The sequence below is a fragment of the Oncorhynchus kisutch genome, linkage group LG11, assembly GCF_002021735.2.
Source record: "Oncorhynchus kisutch isolate 150728-3 linkage group LG11, Okis_V2, whole genome shotgun sequence".
In the NCBI taxonomy this organism is placed as follows: domain Eukaryota; kingdom Metazoa; phylum Chordata; class Actinopteri; order Salmoniformes; family Salmonidae; genus Oncorhynchus; species Oncorhynchus kisutch.
This window is the reverse complement of record NC_034184.2, coordinates 11,363,069-11,389,943: the sequence shown is the minus strand read 5'-3', so window position 1 is coordinate 11,389,943 and position 26,875 is coordinate 11,363,069. Positions and strand designations below refer to the sequence as shown.

At 45.2% G+C, this 26,875-nt stretch overlaps 1 protein-coding gene across 3 annotated transcripts; it reads left to right on the top strand.

Annotated features, from left to right (window-relative positions):
- The first annotated feature begins 17 nt into the window (after positions 1-17).
- Positions 18-26,753, top strand: LOC109898946 (tectonin beta-propeller repeat-containing protein 1). 3 transcript variants are annotated; one of them, XM_031835277.1, is made up of 24 exons: positions 18-179; positions 5,202-5,434; positions 7,808-7,990; positions 10,158-10,280; positions 10,491-10,616; positions 10,802-10,976; positions 11,229-11,329; positions 11,654-11,755; positions 11,984-12,135; positions 12,581-13,170; positions 13,398-13,543; positions 14,484-14,645; positions 14,754-14,903; positions 15,184-15,341; positions 18,932-19,059; positions 22,165-22,364; positions 22,511-22,590; positions 22,741-22,797; positions 23,181-23,355; positions 23,459-23,594; positions 23,886-23,978; positions 24,102-24,208; positions 24,351-24,470; positions 24,670-26,753. In XM_031835277.1, the coding sequence occupies exons 2-24, from the start codon at positions 5,210-5,212 to the stop codon at positions 24,844-24,846; spliced, it is 3,666 nt and encodes a 1,221-aa protein (XP_031691137.1). In that variant the 5' UTR covers positions 18-179; positions 5,202-5,209; the 3' UTR covers positions 24,847-26,753. The 3 variants fall into 3 exon arrangements, with proteins under 3 accessions (XP_031691137.1, XP_031691136.1, XP_031691138.1); XM_031835276.1 differs by lacking the exon at positions 18-179 and adding an exon at positions 357-543; XM_031835278.1 differs by lacking the exons at positions 18-179; positions 5,202-5,434; positions 7,808-7,990 and adding an exon at positions 8,429-9,249.
- Positions 26,754-26,875: the final 122 nt, after the last annotated feature.

Genomic DNA, 26,875 nt, shown 5'->3' with positions numbered 1-26,875 from the left:
GCATTGTCACAACATTTGAGAGGCGCACGACGATGCGGTACAGAGCTCATGTTGGCCTCTGCGTGCCTCCAGAGGTTTCGCAATTGCGTCACACCATTCATATGGCGCCTCCAACCACATTTTCGGATCAAGTATACATTGAATCTTACATTCAGTGCAGGCCACACATCACAGTCATTGTAAGTAAAACTTTCCTCAATATACCAGCTATAAGCAAATTCAGGACTGGTAAGGAAAGACAAGTACATTATCGATTGTATTCTATTATTTTATCCAGTGCTATCATACCTTGTACTGCCCTTTAATAACTAAACTACGAGCGTTACCTACTGGACAAATGTAGCTATTGGTTCATTTTGGTGCAGCAGCCAATCTGCGTTTACAGTAAAACCCAACACTTCCTGTTTCGGATTAGGAAACGATTGCAATGTAAATAGATAGAGTAGTGGCAAACGTGAAATCACTGTATATTCAATCTGATATGCCGAATGAATTGCAGTGATTTACGTGAACTGCCATACCGTTTATGAGATGGAGCACAAGGTAAGTGATGAGCTACTGCTAACTAGCAAGCTATTTAATTTCTGGTTTTGCAGTGGTAAACCTCCCTATAAGCAACATAATGTCATTCAGTTATGCGGTTGTAGATTGTCTGACGGCAGCAGCCAGCTAGCTATATTATGCAAAAATAGCAGACTACCTGTGATACACTTAGCTGGCTAATACTAGTTTAGAGTGCTTTATAAGACAACCGAAGCCTAGCTATATGTCACTTAGCAAGATTGTACTATCTACAATGTATCCATGTTGATCATTCACTGCGCCATTACAATGTAACAAATGTCATTCATTTTTCACAGTATTCTCGCAAAAACTTACAATGTTGCAGTTTGCTTGGTGGGTGACAGCTGTCGCTAAAGAGACTGTCGAGTCAAGTGGGCTATTTAAGATCCTATCTCAGCTCGGTTCAGACAGTACACAGAGGTCTCTCTCTGGCTACATCAGTTAATTAATTGCTAGTGACAGGGACTATGCCTTTGAAGAGCATCACTCGCTCCAGACATTGCCAAATATACAGGAAGCAAAAGAGAGGAGGGGTGTTAGTTTTAACATAAAAACTCATAAAATGATAAAAATGATGAAGTTATTCATTAGTCATACTATATTTATGTTATGCCACATAGACTATGGTGTAATGGCCACAGTGTTTAGAATATGGGGCAGTGATGAAGACACGTGACTCAGCCTACCTGAGATGTGGTTTAAATAGTGTAAACAAAGCACTGTTGTATTAAAGATGCACTATGCAGAAATCACTCCGCCATTTCCTAGTTGCTAAAATTCTAATAGTTCGCCTAATTTCAGTTTATGTGACAAAACAAATAAAATATATTTTCCATAGCCAAACATATTGTATTTTCAGCTGTTTTAATCTAGTGAACAAAACCGAAAGTAAAAGATGCAAAAACTCAATTTAAGAGTGGGAAGCATAGAAATAGTGCACATAGAACAGGCTCCCAAGTGGCCCAGCGGTCTAAGGCACTGCATCTCAGTTCAAGAGGCATCACCACAGTCCCTGCTTCAAATCCAGGCTGGATCACATCTGGCTGTGATTGAGAGTCCCATAGGGCGGCGCACAATTGGCCCAGCGTTGTCCGGGTTTGGCTGGGGTAGGCCATCATTGTAAATAAGAATTTGTTCTTAACTGACTTGCCTAGTTAAATAAATGTAAAATAATGACAGCTCTATAACTCTATAACTAATTTCGGGTTGCCCCTAAAGTTCAGATTGCAGCTTTAATCATGGTTATTATTGTAACCTCACAGCATGATCCCTAAATCACAACAACAACATAGAACAGTGCCCCTAGTCCAGTGGTTCCCAACAACAAGATAGAACAGTGCCCCTAGTCCAGTGGTTCCCAACAACAAGATAGAACAGTGCCCCTAGTCCAGTGGTTCTGAACAACAAGATAGAACAGTGCCCCTAGTCCAGTGGTTCCCAACAACAAGATAGAACAGTGCCCCTAGTCCAGTGGTTCCCAACAACAAGATAGACAGTGCCCCTAGTCCAGTGGTTCCCAACAACACTATAGAACAGTGCCCCTGGTCCAGTGGTTCCCAACAACAAGATAGAACAGTGCCCCTAGTCCAGTGGTTCCCAACAACAAGATAGAACAGTGCCCCTAGTCCAGTGGTTCCCAACAACAAGATAGAACAGTGCCCCTAGTCCAGTGGTTCCCAACAACAAGATAGAACAGTGCCCCTAGTCCAGTGGTTCCCAACAACAAGATAGACAGTGCCCCTAGTCCAGTGGTTCCCAACAACAAGATAGAACAGTGCCCCTAGTCCAGTGGTTCTGAACAACAAGATAGAACAGTGCCCCTAGTCCAGTGGTTCCCAACAACAAGATAGAACAGTGCCCCTAGTCCAGTGGTTCCCAACAACAAGATAGACAGTGCCCCTAGTCCAGTGGTTCCCAACAACAATATAGAACAGTGCCCCTGGTCCAGTGGTTCCCAACAACAAGATAGAACAGTGCCCCTAGTCCAGTGGTTCCCAACAACAAGATAGAACAGTGCCCCTAGTCCAGTGGTTCCCAACAACAAGATAGAACAGTGCCGTGCCCCTAGCCCAGTGGTTCCCAACAACAAGATAGAACAGTGCCCCTAGTCCAGTGGTTTCCAACAACAAGATAGACAGTGCCCCTAGTCCAGTGGTTCCCAACAACAAGATAGACAGTGCCCCTAGTCCAGTGGTTCCCAATAACAAGATAGAACAGTGCCCCTAAACCTGGTTCCCAACAACAAGATAGAACAGTGCCCCTAACCCAGTGGTTCCCAACAACAAGATAGAACAGTGCCCCTAGCCCAGTGGTTCCCAACAACAAGATAGAACAGTGCCCCTAGTCCAGTGGTTTCCAACATCAACATAGAACAGTGCCCCTAGTCCAGTGGTTCCCAACAACAAGATAGAACAGTGCCCCTAACCCAGTGGTTCCCAACAACAAGATAGAACAGTGCCCCTAGTCCAGTGGTTCCCAACAACAAGATAGAACAGTGCCCCTAGTCCAGTGGTTTCCAACAACAAGATAGAACAGTGCCCCTAGTCCAGTGGTTCCCAACAACAAGATAGAACAGTGCCCCTAACCCAGTGGTTCCCAACAACAAGATAGAACAGTGCCCCTAACCCAGTGGTTCCCAACAACAAGATAGACAGTGCCCCTAAACCTGGTTCCCAACCTTTTTATTTTAGCACCAATGGATTTTGCTCTGCCTCTTCTCAAGTACCTCCTGTGGATAGGTCCTAGTACCCCTGGTTGGGAACCACTCCCTTAGTGCAGTGGGCAAGGAATAGGACAGGATGAAGCTGGCACAGTTTACACAGAACAGTGGTAAATTATAAGGTCAGGTTGGCTTTTTACCCCCAAATGGATAGACTTTTTTTGTTTTGTTTTTGTTTTGTGATGATTTGGTTGGGCCAGATTTTCTGAGTGCTGTCCTGAGGCTCTATGGGGTTGGTTTGGGTTGGTGAACTGAGCCTCAGAACCAGCTGGCTGAGGGGACTCTTCTCTTGTTTCATCTCTTGACATTGTAGAGCTGTGTGATGGAATGTTTTGGGGTCACTTGTTTTTTTTAACCTTTATTTAACCAGGCAAGTCAGTTAAGAACACATTCTTATTTTCAATGACGGCCTGGGAACAGTGGGTTAACTGCCTGTTCAGGGGCAGAACGACAGATTTGTACCTTGTCAGCTCGAGGGTTTGAACTCGCAACCTTCCGGTTACTAGTCCAATGCTCTAACCACTAGGCTACGCTGCCACCCCTGGGTTGGATAAGATTATCTTAAAGCCTGCTACAATCAAAGGGACAAAGAGACAATATACACTGAGTGTATATAGACTGACCAGGTGACATAGACTCACCAGGTGAATGCAGATGAAAGTTGATGTCACCTGTGAAAACCACTTCAATGAGTGTAGATCAGTGTTCCCTTAACTGGTGGCCTGCTGGCCAAATTTGGCCCGCAGGTGGTTTTATTTGGCCCCACAAGTTTTCAGAGCAAAAAAAAATGTAATAACCAAACTCACATTATTATTTTTATTTGTAATTTTATTGTTGCACATAAAATACTATTAAAACACCAGGAAATCAGCTTCTACATGATTTAAGTTTAAGGAATCAGTTCCCAAGTATTCCCACACGTCATATACAAATATAAGCAAGGTTTGAAATTATTATGTTTTAGTCAAATATTATATATTTTTGGGCTTCTTGTGGTTGATTTGCAGTGTACAAATGATGTGTAATTATGTTGTGTGTGTCCCCCCCCCCCCCAATTCAGGCCTGCTAGCTAGCCTAGCTTAGCCTAGCTACATTTTTTATTTTTATTATTTCAAATCAAATCGAAATATTTAACACTTATTTAACTAGGCAAGTCAGTTAAGAACAAATTGTTATTCACAAATGGCCTACCAAAAGGCCTTCTGCGGGGATGGGGGCTGGATTAAAACTAATAATAATAATATAATGTAGGACAAAACACACATCACGACAAGAGACAACACAACATTAGACATAAGAGACATAAGACAACAACATAGCAAGGCTGCAACACATGACAACACAGCATGGTAGCAACACAACATGACAACAACATGGTAGCAACACAACATGGCACCAGCACAACATGGTAGCAGCACAAAACATGGTACAAAAATTATTGGGCACAGACAACAGCACAAAGCACCAAGAAGGTAGAGACAACAATACATCACGCAAAGCAGCCACAACTGTCAGAGTGTTTGTGCAGCTCGTTCCAGTCGCTAGCTGCAGCAAACTGAAAATACGAGCGACCCAGGGATGTGTGTGCTTTGGGGACCTTTAACAGAATGTGACTGGCAGAACGTGTGTTGTACTGTATGTGGAGGATGAGGGCTGCAGTAGATATCTCAGATAGGGGGGAGTGAGGCCTAAGAGGGTTTTATAAATAAGCATCACCAGTGGGTTTTGCGACAAGTATGCAGAGATTACCAGTTTACAGAGGTGTATAGAGTGCAGTGATGTGTCCTATAAGGAGCACTGGTGGCAAATCTGATGGCCTGCTGGCTTGACCCTGAGGTAAATGTCCTTATTTTTAGACCGAACAGTTGAATCTTTTAAATGAAAGCAGTGCATCTTACTTTAGTACGTCTCTCCTTAGGCCTGAACATGCCTGTGTCCCTGCTGTGGGCAGTGGATGTGTATGGGCGTGTGTACAGCTTGTCCACCAGAGGGCAGCAGTGGGAGCAGTGTCGTGATGCTGTGTTAGAGTTTAAGAGGGTGACGGCCGTGCAGCAGTGTTGCTGGGGTATCGCCTGTGACCATCACATCTACCTGAATGTCCACTCTAGTGATGTTCCCATACGCTACCAGGAGGAGACATTCGAGAACCAGGTACAGGGTGCGTGTGTGTGTGGCGGTGGAGGGTGGGCTGTGTATGTGTGGGGCGGGGGGAGGGTGGGCTGTGTGTGTGTGTGGCGGTGGAGGGTGGGCTGCGTGTGTGTGTGGCGGTGGAGGGTTGGCTGTGTGTGTGTGTGGCGGTGGAGGGTGGGCTGTGTGTGTGTGGGGCGGGGGAGGGTGGGCTGTGTGTGTGTGGGGCGGGGGAGGGTGGGCTGTGTGTGTGGTGCGGGGGGAGGGTGGGCTGTATGTATGTGGGGCGGGGGGGGTGGGCTGTGTGGGGTGGGGGAGGGTGGGCTGTGTATGTGGGGCGGGGGGGAGGGTGGGCTGTGTGTGTGTGTGGCGGGGGGAAGGTGGGCTGTGTGTGTGACTGTGTGTCTGTCTGTGCCTGTGTTTGTGCTTCTCTTGCACCTGATGCATTTATGGTTCTTGTAACCCTCTCTCTCTCCCTCTCTCTCTCTCTCTCTCAATTCAATTCAGTTTCAATTCCAGGGCTTTATTGGCATGGAAACATATGTTAACATTGCAAAAACAAGTGAAGTAGATAATAAACAATAAATATTTGCAGTAAACATTACACTCTCAGAAGTTCCAAAAGAATAAAGACATTTCAAGTGTCATATTGTCTATACACAGTGTTGTAACAATGTGCAAATAGTTAAAGTACAAAAGGGAAAATATTGGGTTGTATTTACAATGGTGTTTGTTCTTCACTGGTTTTCTTGTGGCAACAGGTCACAAATCTTGCTGCTGTGATGGCACACTGTGGTATTTCACCCAGTAGATATGTGATATCAAAATTGGGTTTGTTTTCTAACTCTTTGTGGATCTGTGTAACCTGAGGGAAATATGTGTCTCTAATATGGTCATAGATTTGGCAGGAGGTTAGGAAGTGCAGCTCAGTTTCCATCTCATTTTGTGAGTAGTGTGCATATAGCCTGTCTTCTCTTGAGAGCCATGTCTGTCTACGGCGGCCTTTCTCTATAGCAAGGCGATGCTCACTGAGTCTGTACATAGTCAAAGCTTTCCTTAAGTTTGGGTCAGTCACTGTGGTCAGGTATTCTGGCAAGGTGTACTCTCTGTTTAGGGCCAAATAGCATTCTAGTTTACTCTTTATTCTTTCCAATGTGTCAAGTAATTATCTTTTAGTTTTCTCATGATTTGTTTAGGTCTAATTGTGTTGCTGTTCTAGGGCTCTGTGGGGTCTGTTTGTGTTTGTGAACAGAGTCCCAAGACCAGCTTGCTTAGGGGACTCTTCTCCAGGTTCATCTCTCTGTAGGTGATGGCTTTGCAAATTTGCAAATAAATTCATTAAAAATCCTACAATGTGATTTTCTGGATTTTTTTCTTCTCATTTTGTCTGTCATAGTTGAAGTGTACCTATGATGAAAATTACAGGCCTCTCTCATCTTTTTAAGTGGGAGAACTTGCACAATTGGTGGCCGACAATACTTTTTTGCCCCACTGTATATGTTGAAGAGGATGGGGCTTAAGCTGCATCCCTGTCTCACCCCCCGGCCCTGTGGAAAGAAATGTGTTTGCTTTTTTCCCCGTTGTGTACATGGAATTTCTAATGTTGTATGTTTTCCCCCAACACCACTTTCCATCAACTTGTATAGCAGACCCTCATGACAAATTGAGTCAAAAGCTTTTTGAAATCAACAAAGCATGAGAAGACTTGTTTTTTTGTTTGTTTGTCAATTAAGGTGTGTAGGGTGAATACGTGGCCTGTTGTCAAGTCATTTGGTTAAAAAGTACACTTGACCATTGCTCAGTACATTTTCTTTACTGTGGAAATGAACTAGTCTGCTGTTAATGATAATGCAGCGGATTTTCCCAACGTTGCTGTTGACACATCCCACATCCCATTGGGGTCAAATTTGTCTCCACTTTCGTGGATTGGGGTGATCAGTCCTTGGTTCCAAATATTGGGGAAGATGCCAGAGCTAAGGATGATGTTGAAGAGTTTAAGTATAGCCAATAGGAATTTGTGGTCTGTATATTTAATAATTTCATTGAGGATACCATCAACACCACAGGTTTTTTTGGGTTGGAGGGTTTGTATTTTGTCCTGTAGTTAATTCAATGTAATTGGAGAATCCAGTGGGTTCTGGTAGTCTTTAATAGTCTCTCTATATATATATATATATATGTTTCACATCCTGACGTTATTGGGAGTCCCATAGGACGGTGCACAATTGACCCAGTTTCGTCCGGGTTTGGCTGGAGTAGGCCGTCATTGTAAATAAGAATTTGTTCTTAACTGACTTGCCTAGTTAAATAAAAGTTCAATTAAAAAAATTAATAATAATAATACAAATAAATATATATATATATATCTCCCTCTGTCTCTCTCTCTTTCTCTCTCAGCGATGGAATCCCATGGATAACTTCTCGGATCGCTTGTTGCCGAGCGACCGCTGGCAGTGGAGTAACATCACAGGACTGGAACACCAACCCCTTGACAGCTTCTTTCTTCCCTCGACCAACTGGGAGTGGGAGGGGGACTGGTACATTGACGAGAACTTTGGAGGAGAGCCCACAGAGAAAGAAGTGAATGTTCTCTCTCTTTCTGTGTCTTTCTCTCTCCTCTCTTGCCTCCTCCATTTTATATGTCCCCTCTATCTCTATTCTCTCCCTCTCTCTTTCTCTTTCTCTCTTTCCCTCTCTCTCCTTCTCTCTCCCTCTCTCTTTCCCTCTCTCCTTCTCTCTCCTTCTCTCTCTCTCCCTCCCTCTCTCTTTCCCTCTCTCTCTTTCTCTCTCCTCCCCTCCCTCTCCTCTCTCTAATTCTCCCTCTCTCTTCTTCTCTCTCTCCCTCTCTCCTTCTCTCTCTCCCTCTCTCTCCTTCTCTCTCTCCCTCCCTCTCTCTTTCCCTCTCTCCTTCTCTCTCTCCCTCTCTCTTTCCCTCTCTCTCCTTCTCTCTCCTTCTCTCTCTCTCCCTCTCTCTTTCCTTCTCTCCTTCTCTCTCCTCCCCTCCCTCTCCTCTCTCTAATTCTCTCTCTCCCTCTCTCTCCTTCTCCTTCTCTCTCTCCCTCTCTCCTTCTCTCTCTCTCCCTCTCTCTGTCTTTCTTCCCTCCCTCTCTGTCATTGTCTTACCCCTCACATACAGTGATCTCCAACAGTAGACTAGCTAGGTTTCCATCCAATTGGTGACAGATTTTCATTCCAATACTCTAAAATCTGCATAAAACAATATACCCATTTTCCCACTAGAGATGTTTCCATCAAACTGACTTTTTGCAGATGAAATTATGTGCATGATGATGTAGTGCACATAAAAACAACTTTTTACATTCATTTCCCATGTACCATCATTCATTTCCCATGTACCATCACATTTTCAAATGTACTGATGGTTTTGTCACAAAAACTGTTGCATTGTATAGAAAATGTGTCCACTCTGTCTTGGCACTGGTGCTCTAGCCAACAGCTGGCTGATACAGTGGGCAGGCTACCTACAGTATGAGATTATTATTCATAAGAGTGATCATGTCACCAGAATAAGAACCTCGATATGTATTGGAAAGGAGCATGAAGCTCATCACTGTGCACTTTCACCACCCTGTGAAGTTCATCGTAACTTATTTCATCTGTAGCCTAATAAACTGCATACTTCCCCGAGTCATAGTGGGAGGGCCACACAACATATCATCGATATCATGGTTATTTTCACTGCTATTTCTCGCATAATTAATTTTACAGACAAAAAGATCCCAACATGTCGAAATAACAAACTGTCTGCCGGCATTTATAAAATTGTACCCTCATTTCATGTTTCCATCAGCCCCGTCTGGACTTTTTCCATGCGTCAGGTAATTCATCTGCATTGAAATGTTTGGATGGAGTGTACTTAGTGACACATTTGTTGTTGTTTTGGCTCTGTACTCCAACACTTTGGATTTGAAATGATACAATGACTGCAAGGTTAAATTGCAGACTGGCAGATTTAATTTGAGGGTATTTTCATCCATATCGGGTGATTACAGCACTGTTTGTACCCAGTCCCCCCGTTTTAGGGGAACAAAAGTATTGGGACAAATTCACTTATGTGAATTAATGTAGTGAAAAGTGAAGTATTTGGTCCCATATTGATAGCGCCCAATGCTTACATCAAGCTTGTAACTTTACACATTGTTGGATGCATTTGCTGTTTGTTTTGGTTGTGTTTCAGATGATTTTGTTCCCAGTAGAAATGAATGGTAAATAACATATTGTGTCATTATGGAGTCCCTTTTATTGTAGATAAGAATAGAATATATTTCTAAACACTTCTACATTAATGTGGATGCTACGGTGATTACAGATAATCCTGAATGAATCTTGAATAATGATGAGTGATAAAGTTACAGAGGGTCAAATATTATACACCCAAGACATGCTAACCTCTCACCATTACCAATATCAGGGGAGGTTAGCAAAAACATAACTTTCTACTACTTTAATACACATATAAGTGAATTTGACACAGGACTTTTGGTTTCCTAAAATGGGGGGACTATTTACAAAAAGTCATTTCTAAACGGTTCACCCGATAATGATGAAAATACCCTCAAATTAAAAAGCTGACAGTTTGCACTTTAACCTCGTAGCCATTGTATCATTTCAAATCCAAAGTGCTAGAGTACAAAGCCAAAACAACAACGTGTCAGTTTCCTAATACCGTTGGAACTCACTATACATGCTGATTCATATGTGAATGGGTCTGTCTGTGTGTCTGCAGGGTTGGACCTATGCCATAGACTTCCCTGCCACCTACACCAAAGACAAGAAGTGGAACTCATGTGTCCGTCGCAGGCGATGGATCCGCTACAGGAGGTACAAGGCCACAGACAACTGGGCCACGGTGTGTATTTGGAGAAATATAATCACCTGCCACAACCAGGATGTAACTGTGTACCTCTGCAGTGTACAGGCTTGTATTGTACTCATCATGTACTGTAGTTTACAGTATATGTGTGTGTTTGTGTTTGTGTGTGTGTGTGTGTGTGTGTGTGTGTGTGTGTGTGTGTGTGTGTGTGTGTGTGTGTGTGTTGACCTCTCTCTCTGTTACCAGATCCCGTCAGAGGGTCGCAGTGGTCCCCTTCCAGACCCCTTTAATGACATCAGCTGTGGAGGCTGGGAGATCAGTGAGGAGCCCAGGGGGAGGTTGTCTCTGTGGGCCGTCTCTCTACAGGGCAAGGTAACACACACACTAAAACATACACACACATTAACACATACACAAACACACACTAACACACAGACACACACAGCTCAGAGGGGGAGGTCATATCTTCAGAGATCACAAAACACTGCCAGGTTGTACACAACTCTAATATATTCCTAAGTCATTTGATTGACTGATTGTTTGATCTGGGTCATTAGGTGTGGTTTCGTGAGGGTATCCACCACCACAGCCCAGAGGGGGATGGCTGGGAGGAGGTGTCTCTGCCTGGGGAGGTGGTGCAGATCAGCTGTGGTCCAGGGGACCTTGTCTGGGCCGTGCTCTGGGAGGGGCAACTCATCGTCAGGGAGGGCATCACCAGAGACTGCCCACGAGGTGACTGGTTGACAGAGGAAGTGTGTGTATCCGTGGATGCGTATGTTAGAGAGACACAGAGAGACAGGATGCTTGTGTCTGTTTGTGTGTGTGTGTAATGGAGAGAGAGAGACAAAGCGAGAGACAAAGAGAGAGACAGAGAGAGCGATCGAAAAGGAGAGAGCTAAAGAAAGAGAGAGATAGAGAGAGGAAGAGAAAGAGAAAGAGTCTGATGGTCTCATGGCCCCATTACCCCTCTTCTCTCTCCGTCAGGCTCCTCCTGGGTAGTGGTGGACTCTCCCAACCCAGAGGCCGGGGCCATCCACGTAGCTGTGGGGGACAACGTAGTCTGGGCTGTCACCAAGGACAACAAGGTAAGATAATACCACTGAGTTTCCATAACTGAAAACTAATTTATATGCTTCATTATTGGACATAATCATACTAATAGATTTAATTTAAATAGCACTTTTCATTACATGAAGAATCACAAAGACGCTTAAAAAATGAAACAAAAAACTGAATTTGAATTTATTGATGATAGTTAATGTGGAGCTGGACAATGATCAACATGAGCTAAAGGAAGAATTCAGGCAAAAAACACAAATTTCATTTTAATTCCGCCCCATGTCTACCTCTGGTTATGAATCATTCAGTCATGACTGTTTCCCTGATGATCTTCTGTCTGTACCTGTTAGGTATGGTACAGACGTGGCATCAACTCCTATAACCCCCGTGGTTCAGGCTGGATCGGGATGATCGGGGAGATGGTCATGATCAACGTGGGTCTCAACGACCAGGTAAGGAGCCATGACTTAACGTTTTCCTCTGCTTATTCAACTAATTATAACGTTCCCTTAGACTCTCATAGCCAAGCCTTATGGCATGGGCTTAAAATCATAAACTGTACATTCATTCATGAAGAAATTATTCATAATGATTAAAAGGCAGTTTAGTAATGGAGAACAAACACAGTGTCATGTTAGATTCTTGTCTGGCTCTCGCCTCATGTGTTCTGTCCCATCCAGGTGTGGGGTATCAGCTGTGAGGACCGAGCAGTATATTTCCGTCAGGGTGTGACCTCCAATGAGTTGAGTGGTAAAGCCTGGAAGGCTGTCAACGTGCCCCGAGATGGAGACATCAGGTCCCACTCCTCCGCCAGCAGTAGCAGTCTGCACAGGTGGGCTAGGGACATGAACACACACATAAACACACACACATTGTTTTCACTGCTTGGGCAACCTCGGCTACATAAAGCGATTAGCTAAGTTGTCTGCCAGCTAGGTGCTCTGTGTAATACTATCTCTCTCTCATCAGTTTCTCTCTCTCTCTCTCTCTCTCTCTCTCTCTCTCTCTCTCTCTCTCTCTCTCTCTCTGTCTGTCTGTCTGTCTGTCTGTCTGTCTGTCTGTCTGTCTGTCTGTCTGTCTGTCTGTCTGTCCGTCCGTCCGTCCGTCCGTCCGTCCGTCCCTCCCTCCCTCCCTCCCTCCCTCCCTCCCTCCCTCCCTCCCTCCCTCCCTCCCTCCCTCTCTCTGTCCGTCTCTCCCTCTCTCTGTCCGTCTGTCCGTCTCTTCCTCTCTCTGTCCGTCTCTCCCTCTCTCCGTCCGTCCGTCCGTCTCTCTCTCAGTGCTGGTTGTTTCTTCAGTGGAGAGGTGCGAGCACAGTCTGTGATGAGTGAAGACTCAGACACAAAGAACGGTCCACAGAGGGCAGTCCTAGAAGTAGGGGCCTGTCCCTCCTCCCCTCCCCCCGATCCCCCTCCCGTTGACCCCGACGTCCCCAAACCACGCATCCCCAAGGTCACCAGCGACAGCTTCATCTCCGAGATGCTCTCTGACCGCAAGGTCAAACGGGAGGGGGCCACCACTGCCGTCACCGCCGGTCCCTCTATCCCAGAAGAGGAGGCCTCTCTTCGGGAAGCAGATGCCAAGTCTCCCCCTCTGGCCCTGGTTCTGTCCCCCAGCCTGTCTGGAGGGCCTGGGGACCCCCAATGGAGTAACGTGGACCTAGAAGAGACCCAGACTCACCTGGCTGTGGGGCCTGCTGGGGTGAGAGGGGACGCGGCTGACACCTGTAGCCTGTCCTCTGTGGCCACCTACACCCTGTGTCAGGAGGAGCCATATGGGGCGGATGAACATCCACTCTGGGCATGGGTCAGTGGAGGAGGCTGTGGTGTGGACTGTCACTCCCAGCTCAACTGGTTCAACTCTGCCACAGGTGAGACACATACTATAGATATTGTATCGCCCTGAAATTCTATTTCTCCTGCATATCAAAAAAAGCCTAGCCATTTACAAAACTCCAGCTCCAATTACACCAGAATACACCCTTCTGGCTGATGGAACAGTGTCCCTGTGCTTGTTATTGTTGTTGTTGAGCAACTGGAGTGTTTCCTCAGATGTTGTTCATAAAGATTTTGATCTTTGTCTATTTGTCTCTCCCAGCCCTGTCATCATCAGTCCAGTCCATGAGTCTGTCCATCAGTCCAGCCCAGACAGCTGCCTGGCGGAAACAGATCTTTGAGCAGCTCAGCGAACGCTCCAAGAGAGAGATGGACAACTTTAAACACTACGAACAGGCCATAGAACAGGTTGAACATTGAACGTCCTTACAACTTGAATGCTTGCAAATGCTTTTTCTGGTTGCCATGATGAAATGAGTTTGTTTATGACTTGTCCTTGTTGTATAGAGGCTCATTAGTCTCCCTCCCTTGTCACCTCCTTCTCTCCCTCCCTCCCCCCTCCGTCTCCTCCTTCTCTCCCTCCCCCCTCTGTCCCCTCCTTCTCTCCCTCCCTCCCCCTCCGTCCCTCCTTCTCTCCCTCCCTCCCCCCTCCGTCCCCTCCTTCTCTCCCTCCCTCCCCCTCCGTCCCTCCTTCTCTCCCTCCCTCCCCCTCCGTCCCTCCTGCTCTCCCTCCCCCCCCCCTCCTTCCCCTCCTATTCTCCCCCCCCTCCGTCACCTCCTTCTCTCCCTCCCTCCCCCCTCCGTCCCTCCTTCTCTCCCTCCCTCCCCCTCCGTCCCTCCTTCTCTCCCTCCCTCCCCCTCCGTCCTTCCTTCTCTCCCTCCCTCCCATCCGTCACCTCCTTCTCTCCCTCCCTTCCCCCTCCGTCACTTCCTTCTCTCCCTCCCTTCCCCCTCCGTCCCCTCCTTCTCTCCCTCCCTCCCCCCTCCGTCACCTCCTTCTCTCCCTCCCTCCCCCCTCCGTCCCCTCCTTCTCTTCCTCCCTCCCCCCTCCGTCCCCTCCTTCTCTTCCTCCCTCCCCCCTCCGTCACCTCCTTCTCTCCCTCCCTCCCCCCTCCGTCCCCTCCTTCTCTTCCTCCCTCCCCCCTCCATCCCCCCCTTCTCTCCTTCTCTCCCTCCCCCCTCCATCCCCTCCTTCTCTCCCTCCCTCCCCCCTCCGTCCACTCCTTCTCTCCCTCCCTCCACCCTCCGTCCCCTCCTTCTCTCCCTCCCTCCCCCCTCCGTCCCCTCCTTCTCTCCCTCCCTCCCCCCTCTGTCCCCTCCTTCTCTCCCTCCCTCCCTCCCCCCTCAGTCCCAGTCTGTATGGGTGAAGAAAGGGGCCATGCAGTGGTGGAGGGACTGGAAGCCCCATAAGTGGGTGGACGTGAGGTTTGCCCTGGAGCAGTTCTCAGGACCAGAGGGAAACCAGGATGGCATTCTCTTCCTCTACTACAACTTCAACGAGGAGAAGAAGGTGAGGGGAGGGCCACAGTGTGTGTGTGTGTGTGTGTATTTTGGGTGACCTGTAATTCGTTATTTATTCATCATTTTTCTCCCCTCCTCCTCTCCTCCCTCTATCCAGTACCTGCATGCATTCATCAACGAGGTGACTATCTTGGTGCCGGTGCTGAATGACTCCAAACACACGTTTGCCGTCTACACAGCAGAGAGGACCAAACAGAGGTGGCCTATCAGATTGGCTGCTGCCACCGAGCTGGAGATGCACGATTGGGTAGGTTATATGATCACTGTCTTACACCTGAACCAGACACACAGTACAAGTTCTCAATTTTCACAGAATATCATATGTTTATTCATAAGGAAATGTCATGCTAAATAAAGGATGGTGAAAGGGTTATTCCACGTTTAGTAAAGCATCAGATGTAAGGATCTTTTATATGACCCTATGTAGCATGACTTTGCCTCTATGTAGGGCTTATGAAGACTCTCTGCATGCTATCCTTTATAAGTTGTAGTCTGGGAATGTTTTGACTGTCTCTCTGTACCCCCAGCTGGCCCTGCTGAGTGTGTCGTGTTGTGACTCCCGGGGGATCCAGGGTCCCCCCTCTAAACAGGCCCTCTGGTCAGTCACCTGTAAAGGAGACGTCTTCGTCTGTGAGCCTTCACCTAGCCTGGAGGCCTGTCCCTACCCCACACCCTGCGACCAGATGTAAGACACGTCCTCTGGGCTGTTATCGATGCTTTATAAAGGCTTGATAAAAACTATATGATGGATTTATTATTTGTAGATAAATAGATATTAGATTAATCAGATGTATGCACTTAACAACTGAATAGTCTTGACTGTCTGAATATCTTTGACTGTCTGAATAGCCTTGACTGTCTGAATAGCCTTGACTGTCTGAATATCTTTGACTGTCTGAATAGCCTTGACTGTCTGAATAGCCTTGACTGTCTGAATAGCTTTGACTGTCTGAATAGTCTTGACTGTCTGAATAGCCTTGAGTGTCTGAATAGCTTTGACTGTCTGAATAGCCTTGACTGTCTGAATAGTTTTGACTGTATGAATACCCTTGAAGGTCTGAATAGCCTTGACTGTCTGAATAGCCTTGACTGTCTGAATAGCCTTGAGTGTCTGAATAGCCTTGACTGTATGAATAGCCTTGACTGTATGAATAGCCTTGACTGTCTGAATAGCCTTGACTGTCTGAATAGTTTTGACTGTATGAATATCCTTGAGTGTCTGAATAGCCTTGACTGTCTGAATAGTTTTGACTGTCTGAATAGCCTTGACTGTCTGAATAGTTTTGACTGTATGAATAGCCTTGAGTGTCTGAATAGCCTTGAGTGTCTGAATAGCCTTGACTGTCTGAATAGCCTTGACTGTATGAATAGACTTGACTGTCTGAATAGCCTTGACTGTCTGAATAGTCTTGACTGTCTGAATAGCCTTGAGTGTCTGAATAGCCTTGACTGTATGAATAGCCTTGAGTGTCTGAATAGCTTTGACTGTCTGAAGAGCCTTGACTGTCTGAATAGCCTTGACTGTCTGAATAGTTTTGACTGTATGAATAGCCTTGAGTGTCTGAATAGCCTTGACTGTCTGAATAGTCTTGACTGTATGAATAGCCTTGAGTGTCTGAATAGCCTTGACTGTCTGAATAGTTTTGACTGTATGAATAGCCTTGAGTGTCTGAATAGCCTTGACTGTCTGAATAGTCTTGACTGTATGAATAGCCTTGAGTGTCTGAATAGCCTTGACTGTATGAATAGCCTTGAGTGTCTGAATAGCCTTGACTGTATGAATAGCCTTGAGTGTCTGAATAGCCTTGAGTGTCTGAATAGCCTTGACTGTATGAATAGCCTTGAGTGTCTGAATAGCCTTGAGTGTCTGAATAGCCTTGACTGTATGAATAGCCTTGAGTGTCTGAATAGCCTTGACTGTCTGAATAGTCTTGACTGTATGAATAGCCTTGAGTGTCTGAATAGCCTTGACTGTCTGAATAGCCTTGACTGTATGAATAGCCTTGAGTGTCTGAATAGCCTTGACTGTATGAATAGCCTTGAGTGTCTGAAGAGCCTTGACTGTCTGAATTGCCTTGACTGTCTGAATAGCCTTGACTGTATGAATAGCCTTGAGTGTCTGAATAGCCTTGACTGTCTGTATAGCTTTGACTGTCTGAATAGTCTTGACTGTCTGAATAGCCTTGAATGTCTGAATAGCCTTGACTGTCTGAATAGCCTTGACTGTCTGAGTAGCCTTGAGTGTCTGAATAGCTTTGACTGTCTGAATAATCTTGACTCCGGTACGGTGAGGGGGGGGGCGGTCTGGGCGTATTTGTAAACAACAGCTGGTGCGCGAAATCTAAGGAGGTCTCTAGATTTTGCTTGCCTGAAGTAGAGTATTTTGTGATAAATTGCAGGCCACACTACTTGCCTAGAGAGTTTTCAGCTATACTTTTCGTGGCTGTTAATTTACCACCACAGACAGATGCTGGCACTAAGACCGCACTCAGTCAGCTGTCTAAGGAAATAAGCAAACAGGAAACCACTCACCCAGAGGTGGAGCTCCTAGTGGCTGGAGACTTTAATGCAGGGAAACTTAAATCAGTTCTACCAAATTTCTATCAACATGTTAAATGTGCAACCAGAGGGGAAACAATTCTAGAACACCTGTACTCCACACACAGAGACGCGTACAAAGCTCTCCCTCACCCTCCATTTGGTAAATCCGACCACAACTCTATCCTCCTGATTCCTGCTTACAAGCAAAAATTAAACAGGAAGCCCCAGTGACTCGGTCTATAAAAAAGTGGTCAGATGAAGCAGATTCTAAACTACAGGACTGTTTTGCTATCACAGACTGGAACATGTTCCGGGATTCTTCCGATGGCATTGAGGAATACACCACATCAGTCACTGGCTTTATCAATAAGTGCATTGAGGACATCGTCCCCACAGTGACTGTACATACATACCCCAACCAGAAGCCATGGATTACAGGCAACAATCTCACTGAGCTAAAGGGTAGAGCTGCTGCTTTCAAGGTGCGGGACTCTTACCCAGAAGCTTAGAAGAAATCCTGCTATGCCCTGCGACGAACCATCATACAGGAAAAGCGTCAATACAGGGCTAAGATTGAATCATACTACAACAGCTCTGACGCTCGTCTTATGTGGCAGGGCTTGGAAACTATTACAGACTACAAAGGGAAGCACAGCCGCAAGCTGCCCAGTGACACGAGCCTACCAGAAGAGCTAAATCACTTCTATGCTCGCTTCGAGGCTAGCAACACTGAGGCATGCATGAGAGCATCAGCTGTTTCGGACGACGGTGTGATCACATTCTCCATAGCCGACGTGAGTAAGACCTTTAAACAGGTCAACATACACAAGGCTGCGGGGCCAGATGGATTACCAGGACGTGTGCTCCGGGCATGTGCTGACCAACTGGCCGGTGTCTTCACTGACATTTTTAACATGTCCCTGATTTAGTCTGTAATACCAACATGTTTCAAGCAGACCACCATAGTCCCTGTGCCCAAGAACACGAAGGCAACCTGCCTAAATGACTATAGACCCGTAGCACTCATGACCATAGCCATGAAGTGCTTTGAAAGGCTGGTAATGGCTCACATCAACACCATTATCCCAGAAATCCTAGACCCACTCCAATTTGCATACCGCCCAAACAGATCCACAAATGGCTACCCAGACTATTTGCATTGTGTGCCCCCCCAACCCCTCTTTTACGCTGCTGCTACTCTCTGTCTATCATATATGCATAGTCACTTTATCTATACATTCATGTACATACTACCTCAATTGGGCTGACCAACCAGTGCTCCCGCACATTGGCTAACCGGGCTATCTGCATTGTGTCCCGCCACCCACCATCTGCCAACCCCTCTTTTACGCTACTGCTACTCTCTGTTCATCATATATGCATAGTCACTTTAACCATATATACATGTACATTCCACCTCAATCAGCCTGACTAACCGGTGTCTGTATGTAGCCTCGCTACTTTTATAGCCTCGCTTCTGTATATAGCCTGTCTTTTTACTGTTGTTTTATTTCTTTACTTACCTATTGTTCACCGAATACCTGTTTTGCACTATTGGTTAGAGCCTGTAAGTAAGTAGTTCACTGTAATACACCTGTTGTATTCGACGCACGTGACAAATAAACTTTGATTTGATTTGACTGTCTGAATAGCCTTGACTGTCTGAATAGCCTTTCATTCAAAATGTTATACTTTTCCTTACTTTGTCTTCAACCCCACGTTGTGTGTCTGCAGGTTCTGGCATCAGGTGGGGGGCCACCTGCGTCTGGTGGAGTGTAACAGTCTGGGGGTGGTGTGGGGGGTTGGCTACGACCACACTGTCTGGGTCTACACTGGCGGCTATGGAGGGGGATTCTTGCAGGGTAAACACACTAAATATACATTAAACACAAACCTACTGGACTGGACTTAAAGCATATGTAACAGTATAGCTTATGTCCCTCTTCTCGCCCCTACCTGGGCTCGAACCAGGGACCTTCTACACACATCAACAACAGCCACCCTCGAAGCATCGTGCCACAAAAGCCACGGCCCTTGCAGAGCAAGGGGAACAACTACTTTAAGGTCTCTGAGCGAGTGATGTCACCAATTGAAACACTATTAGCGCGCACCACCAACTAGCCATTTCACATCAGTTACACTCACGCCCCTTTTGACCTCCTCCTTTTCCGCAGCAACCAGTGATCCGGGTCAACAGCATCAATGTGAAAGTATAGCTTCCGTCCCTCTCCTCGCCCCGAACCAGGGACCCTCTGAACACATCAACCACAGTCACTCACGAAGCATCGTTACCCATCGCGCCACACAAGCCGCGGCCCTTGCAGAGCAAGGGAAACCACTACTTCAAGGTCTTTGAGCGAGTGACGTCACCGATTGAAACGCTATTAGCGCGCACCACCGCTAACTAGCTAGCCATTTCACATCGGTTACACATACGCTAAACATAAACCTACTGGCCTTGACTTAAAGCATACGCTAAACATAAACCTACTGGACTGGACTTAAAACATACGCTAAACATCAACCTACTGGACTGGACTTAAAACATACGCTAAACATAAACCTACTGGACTGGACTTAAAACATACGCTAAACATAAACCTACTGGACTGGACTTAAAGCATACGCTAAACATAAACCTACTGGACTGGATTTAAAGCATACGCTAAACATAAACCTACTGGACTGGATTTAAAGCATACGCTAAACATAAACCTACTGGACTGGACTTAAAGCATACGCTAAACATAAACCTACTGGACTGGATTTAAAGCATACGCTAAACATAAACCTACTGAACTGGATTTAAAGCATACGCTAAACATAAACCTACTGGACTGGATTTAAAGCATACGCTAAACATAAACCAAGTACTGTATAGCCACTAATATGGAAACCAAACCGGGCATGTTGCTTTTTTTTTTCTCAAACTGCTCACGTTGCCGAACACTAAAATAGAACTTGGTTCTTCAGGTAAAATAACAACCCAATGTTTATCTCCCAGCGCAAATTAGCTAGCAACAGCAAGCTAGCTAAATGTCTATGAATGTTTCATACAACAGCTTTCAAGGGTTTTTCTTTATTTTTACTGTTTTCAAACATTGTAGATTAATAGTGAAGACATCAAATGATGAAATAATACATATGGAATCATGTAGTGACCAAAAAAGTCTTAAACGAATCCAAATGTATTTTAAATAGCCATATATTTGCTTTGATGACAGCTTTGCACACTCTTGACATTATCTCAACCAGCTTCATGAGGAATGATTTATCCAACATTCTTGAAGGAGTTGAGCACTTGTTGGTTGCTTTTCCTTCACTCTTTGGTCCAACTCATCCCAAACTCTTTCAATTGTGTTGAGGTTGGGTGATTGTGGAGGCCAGGTCATCTGATGCAGCACTCCATCACTCTCCTTCTTGGTCAAATAGCCCTTACACAGCCTGGAGGTGTACAGTATGTTGGGTCATTGTCCAGTTGAAAAACAAATGATAGTCCCACTAAGCGCAAACCCGATGGGATGGTGTATCACTGCAGAATGCTGTGGTAGACATGCTGGTTAAGTGTGCCTTGAATTCTAAATAAATCACTGACAGTGTCACCACAAAGCACTCCCATGCCATTACACCTCCTCCTCCATGCTTCACGGTGGGAACCACACATGCAGAGATCATCCATTCACCTACAAAGACACAGTAGTTGGAACCAAACTCCAGACCAAAGGACAGATTTCCATCGGTCTAATGTTATTGCTTGTGTTTCTTGACCCAAGCCAGTATCTTCTTCTTACTGGTGTCCTTTAGTAGTGGTTTCTTTGCAGCAATTCAACCATGAAGACCGGATTCACGCAGTCTCCTCTGAACAGTTGATGTTGAGATGTGTCTGTTACTTGAACTTGGTGAAGCATTTATTTGGGCTGTGATTTCTGAGGTGCAGTTAACTCAAATGAACTTATCCTCTGCAGCAGTGGTAACTCTGGGTCTTTCTTTCCTGTGGTGGTCCTCATGAGAGCCAGTTTCATCATAGCGCTTGATGGTTTTTGTGACTGCACGTGAAGAAACTTTCAAAGTTCTTGAAATGTTCCATATTGACTGACCTTCATGTCTTAAAGTAATGATGGACTGTCATTTCTCTTTGCTTATTTGAGCTGTTCTTGCCATAATATGGACTTGGTCTTTTGCCAAATAGGGCTATCTTCTGTATACCAACCCCTACCTTGTCACAACATAACTGATTGGCTCAAACACATTAAGAAGGAAAGAAATTCCACATATGAACTTTTAACAAGGCACAGCTGTTAATTTAAATGTATTCCAGGTGACTACCTCATGAATCTGGTTGAGAGAATGCCAAGAGTGTGCAAAGCTGTCATCAAGGCAATGGGTGGCTACTTTGAAGAATCTCAAATATAAAATATATTTTGATTTGTTTGACTTTTTTGGTCACTACATGATTCCATATTTATTATTTCATAGTTTTGATGTCTTCACTATTATTCTAAAATGTAGAAAATAGTAAAATTAAAGAAAAATCTGAGTAGGTGTGTCCAGACTTTTGACTGGTACTGTAAGTGTTTCGACCTGTCCCCAAATTAATATAGTTGGTTCAGAGTTGGTTTTGGTATTTTAACCTGTGTGTCATGATCACGTCTAGTGTGGATAGACAAAATCAACAGGCTCATGTCCGGGGACAGTTTGGTTAGGGTGTAAGGGTATGTTTCAACAGGCCTGGGGCCAGTTTGGTCAGGGTGTAATGGTATGTTTCAACAGGCGTACACCCGGGGCCAGTTTGGTCAGGGTGTAAGGGTATGTTTCAACAGGCGCACGCTCCGGACCAGTTTGGTTAGGGTGTAAGGTTATGTTTCAACAGGCGCATGCCCAGGGCCAGTTTGGTCAGGGTTTAAGGGTATGTTTCATGGCTGTTTTGTCTCAGCTCATGACTATAACCCCTCTCTTGTTTTTGTTAGGTCTGGCCAGCAGCACAGATAACATCTACACCCAGACAGATGTGAAGTGTGTCTACATTTATGAGAACCAGAGGTGGAACCCAGTCACAGGATATACCAACAGAGGCCTCCCAACAGACCGTTACATGTGGAGTGATGCAACAGGACTGCAGGAGTGTACCAAGGCCAACACCAAGCCTCCATCCCCTCATTGGACATGGGTGGGTACCAGTAACCGGACAAAACATTTCAATTTCACCCCAGGACAATATAACTTTTGAACCTGAACTAAATATGCACAGAGTGCCATTAGATGACTAAAATAGTCCTACAAAGTTTGTTCCGCTAACTGCTCTGTCTCTATCAGGTGGCAGACTGGGCCATTGACTACGGTATCTCTGGAGGGACAGACAGAGAGGGTTGGCAATATGCAGCTGATTTCCCAACGTGAGTGTATCTAACCTTCCCCAATACATATTCATTGGTCTATCTATCACATATCAAGTTGAATCTTTTCCCTGCATGAAAGTAGCCATGATATGTGTTTGTTTCTGTCACTATCATGTATTTGATCTCCCTCTGTATGTACTCTTCCAGGTCGTATCATGGCCACAAGACCTTGAAGGACTTTGTCCGTCGTAGGCGATGGGCCAGGTACTGTATGTTACCACACAACAATCGCCCTTTTCCCTCATCACTATTTGTTTAGTAAGCACACTATGGTCTGTCCTCAGTCTGCCCACTGTGTTTAAACAAGCCTGGGTTTGAGTTCTGGGGGAAAAATTGCCCGTAAGCTCAGATCTAGGATCAGCTTTACTCTACCTAAATCCTAACCTTAACCATTGGGGGAAGGAAACACAACAACTGATGTTAGATCAGTGTCTAGGGCAGAGTTCTTCAATCCTGGTCTTGGGGACCCACAGGGAGTGCATGTTTTTGCTCCAGCCCAGTATTTACACACCTAATTCAACTGTTGGTACACTGGTCTAGGTGTGACTTAACTCCTATTTGAACAACCCTTGTATTTCCTCTGACAGGAAGTGTAAACTGACCACCACAGGGCCGTGGCAAGAAGTCCCACCCATCCCGTTGAGTGACGTGACCATCATCCCTTGTGGAGCTCAGAGCATTGTTGAGCCGATCCCTCTGTGGGCCATCAGTAACAAGGGAGACGTGCTCTGTAGACTGGGAGTCACCCTACTGACGCCTGCTGTGAGTCACACACACACACAATATGTAAACATACAACACACAAGTCCACCATGAATACACAGACATTGTGGTTGATAACAGAAGTGGTTGCGTGTGTTTCTAGGGGACGTCATGGCTCCATGTGGGCACAGACCAGCCCTTTAAGTCTATCTCCATTGGTGGGGCAAACCAGGTGTGGGCCATTGCCAGGGATGGCTCTGCCTTCTACAGGGGCTCCGTGACCGCACAGAGCCCTTCAGGTCAGTCAGAGAATCACGCAGAACCCACCGTCTCTGACAGAACCCAAGGATTCTCCTTTCAGTCCTGTGTGTCTTACTGCTAATCAACAGTTCAGCCAAATCACTCAAATGTATTTCTGAAGTTGTTTTTAAATCAGCAGTTGTCACAAAGTGCTTTACAGTAATAGCTCAATGTTTGTTTTCGGGAGGAGCTTAGCTCTCTCTGAGTTCTGGTTCCTATCACAGAGATGGACCTAATGATGAGAGAAGACTCTAATCACTGGCTGTTTAATGTACTATTGCCCCCTGTAGGAGACTGCTGGTACCACATCCCCTCTCCAGTCAGGCAGAAGCTCCAACAGGTGTCTGTAGGGAGGACGTCAGTCTACACAGTGGATCAACATGGTACTACAGACGAGAATGTCATGACTGACTATGACATGGACCTTTATTATTGTCAGACGTCTATTAGTTGAACCATCTGTTCTTTATTTTTGTCATGATTTTAATTTGGTGCTCTCCATCCAGGTAACCTGTGGTTCAGACAGGGCCTGACTCCTAGCTGCCCCCAGGGATCGTCATGGGAACACATCTCTAACAATGTACGCAAAGTCTCCGTAGGACCTCTGGACCAGGTGAGCAGAACATACAATCTAAAAACTGGGTGGTTGTTGTTGGCAGTAATGAATGATAATGACTTCCTCTTTTTTCAAAATTCGAACTTCTTGACATTGCACTGTGTTTAGTAACTCAACCCTTCTCGTTGTTGTTGTGTAGGTGTGGATCATAGCTGACAAGGTGCAAGGCAGCCACAGTCTGAGCTGTGGGACAGTCTGTCACCGTCTGGGGGTTCAGCCCATGGAGCCAAAGGGACAGTCGTGGGACTATGGCATCGGGGTGAGACCCTTAACCTTACCTCTAACCCTGACTCACCAACCTGCTTCTGAGACACCAATGACTTTCAATGGAAAGGTTTTCTTGGTGGGGGGGCTGTCTGACTCTCTCTCTTTTTCTCTCTCGTTTTTTCTCTCTCTGTCTCTCTGTCTCTCTCTCTCTCTGTCTCTCCCTCTATTCTTATCTTCCTCTCTCTCTTCAGGGTGGCTGGGACCACATCACTGTGAGAGGGAACTCCTTCGAGGCTCCCCGTGTCCGTATGCCCTCCCTGACACCTTCCCTTACCGCCTCCCTGACGGACCCCCTCCGCACCCATCCACCCCGCAGACCGCTCTCCTTCAGGAACACAGAGGAGAACGGGAACGCTATCAGGTGTTAAACACACACACACATAGAGTATTTGCCAGTGGACACTGTATCTCTGTTCTGTCTTCAGCCCAACTCTCGCTACAAAACAAAAGCCCCAATGCAACTACTCCACCATCCACACTGTACTGTAGCTCATGGCTCTAGCCTCACCCTCTAAGTGTCTGAAGTCAAACTCTTCTTCTGTCCAATCACCTGGTTGTGTTCAATTACCTTTGAACCCTAGCTCTGTGCCCTCAGCTTGACTCAGCCAATCACCTTCTCTCTTCACAGCTAGCAGGTCATGTTCAACATTTCCCACATAGAGCACTAGTCATTTTTAAACTGTGTGACTCAGTCTTCGAACATTGCATCATCGTTATTTAAATCTGTGGTCTTAAGATAACTTTTTGTTTTATTTATTGTTATTGTTTGGTTGAATGTTTTTTTTCTGTGTGTAGGTGTATACAGTGCTGTATGTGAATAGATGTTTTGTTTATGATATATTGGTGATAGGTTTAACTTTTTAAAATATAACCTAAGAAGTGTTTTCTGGGGTATTCAATGTTATTGGGCCGATGTATGATTCTGTGAAGGTGGGCGATGTATGATTCTGTGAAAGTGGGACATGTATGATTCTGTGAAGGTGGGCGATCAGTAGTTTTTACTGATTCTGTTCCAATAAGTTACTATACTTCCTACTTTGTACCTGCTGGTAACGTAGAGATTCCACTGGAGTCACAACAAAAACATTAAGGGTTTATTTACCGAGAATAATTTAGGTCATGAATCCTTAGATAGCACATGGCGCTTTTACAGTTATATGCCTTTCCCCTGAATGGTTTGTATCTGTGATGGCCACAGTGAAGAGTTTGTATGTCCATGTTCCTAGGGGGACAGTTTTTTCCATAGCATTTTTGTGTTACTCTTGAAAAGAAAGTACATATTCTTATTTTCATTAAAAAAATGTGAATTGCTTGAAAAATGATGTCTTTGAAAGGCTTAAAAGTTCATTTGTTTGTTTCTCAGGAAAATAAGAGTTTTAACACTATTATCTGCATATTTTTCACCTCCTATGATTTTAGCAGTAATGACTGGCAGCCAACACACGTGACTGGCAGCCAACACACGTGACTGGCAGCCAACACACGTGACTGGCAGCCAACACACGTGACTGGCAGCCAACACACGTGACTGGCAGCCAACACACGTGACTGGCAGCCAACACACGTGACTGGCAGCCAACACACGTGACTGGCAGCCAACACACGTGACTGGCAGCCAACACACGTGAAGGGGTTGGTGGAAAGAACATATATATATTTTTTTTATAAATCTGAATACGAGTATAGTATAAATGTTTTCATTGTGATATTTCAAGGTTGGGTTATTGTACATTGATATATAAAAATCATAAAATATCAGTCATATTAAGTCATATTAACTATTATCTTTAAACCACAAAGGCTGAAACTATCACGTTTTGGCATTCATTCATCTTACTGCTGTAACTGAAAGATGAAGATCCAATAGTGACTGATATACTGCAACTACAAATCATTAATTGTCCAGAAAACTGTATATCTGTGAATACTGTCACTTTATCTTCCTATGGCAGTTCATAATACAACAAGTGCATTGTTTGATAATGACGCTGAGTACATACTGCTGTTACTACAGTACAGGACTTATCCTAAAGGAGGGACACATTACACGTATAGGTTGGGATGTGAAGGGGGTACACCATAGCATGAAAATCATAAGTCTATCGGACTTTTCACTTGAGGATTCCATTGCTTTTGTTGATTGTGGTGTAAAATAGAATACTATAAGCCGGTACTGTTCCAACTCCAACAAGGGTGTTATTGAGCTATATATTTCTTCCTTCTAATAGTGTGCATGGTCAATGTCCTCTCAATAAATGTGATTATTGATAAGGAAGATTCTCATTTTACATTTTTCAATCCCCACTTTCTTGGAGTCTCAGGAGAACTCAGGATTTTAAAGATATTACAGAAGTATCATTCAAACACACATTGTAAGAGCAACATAATTATTACATT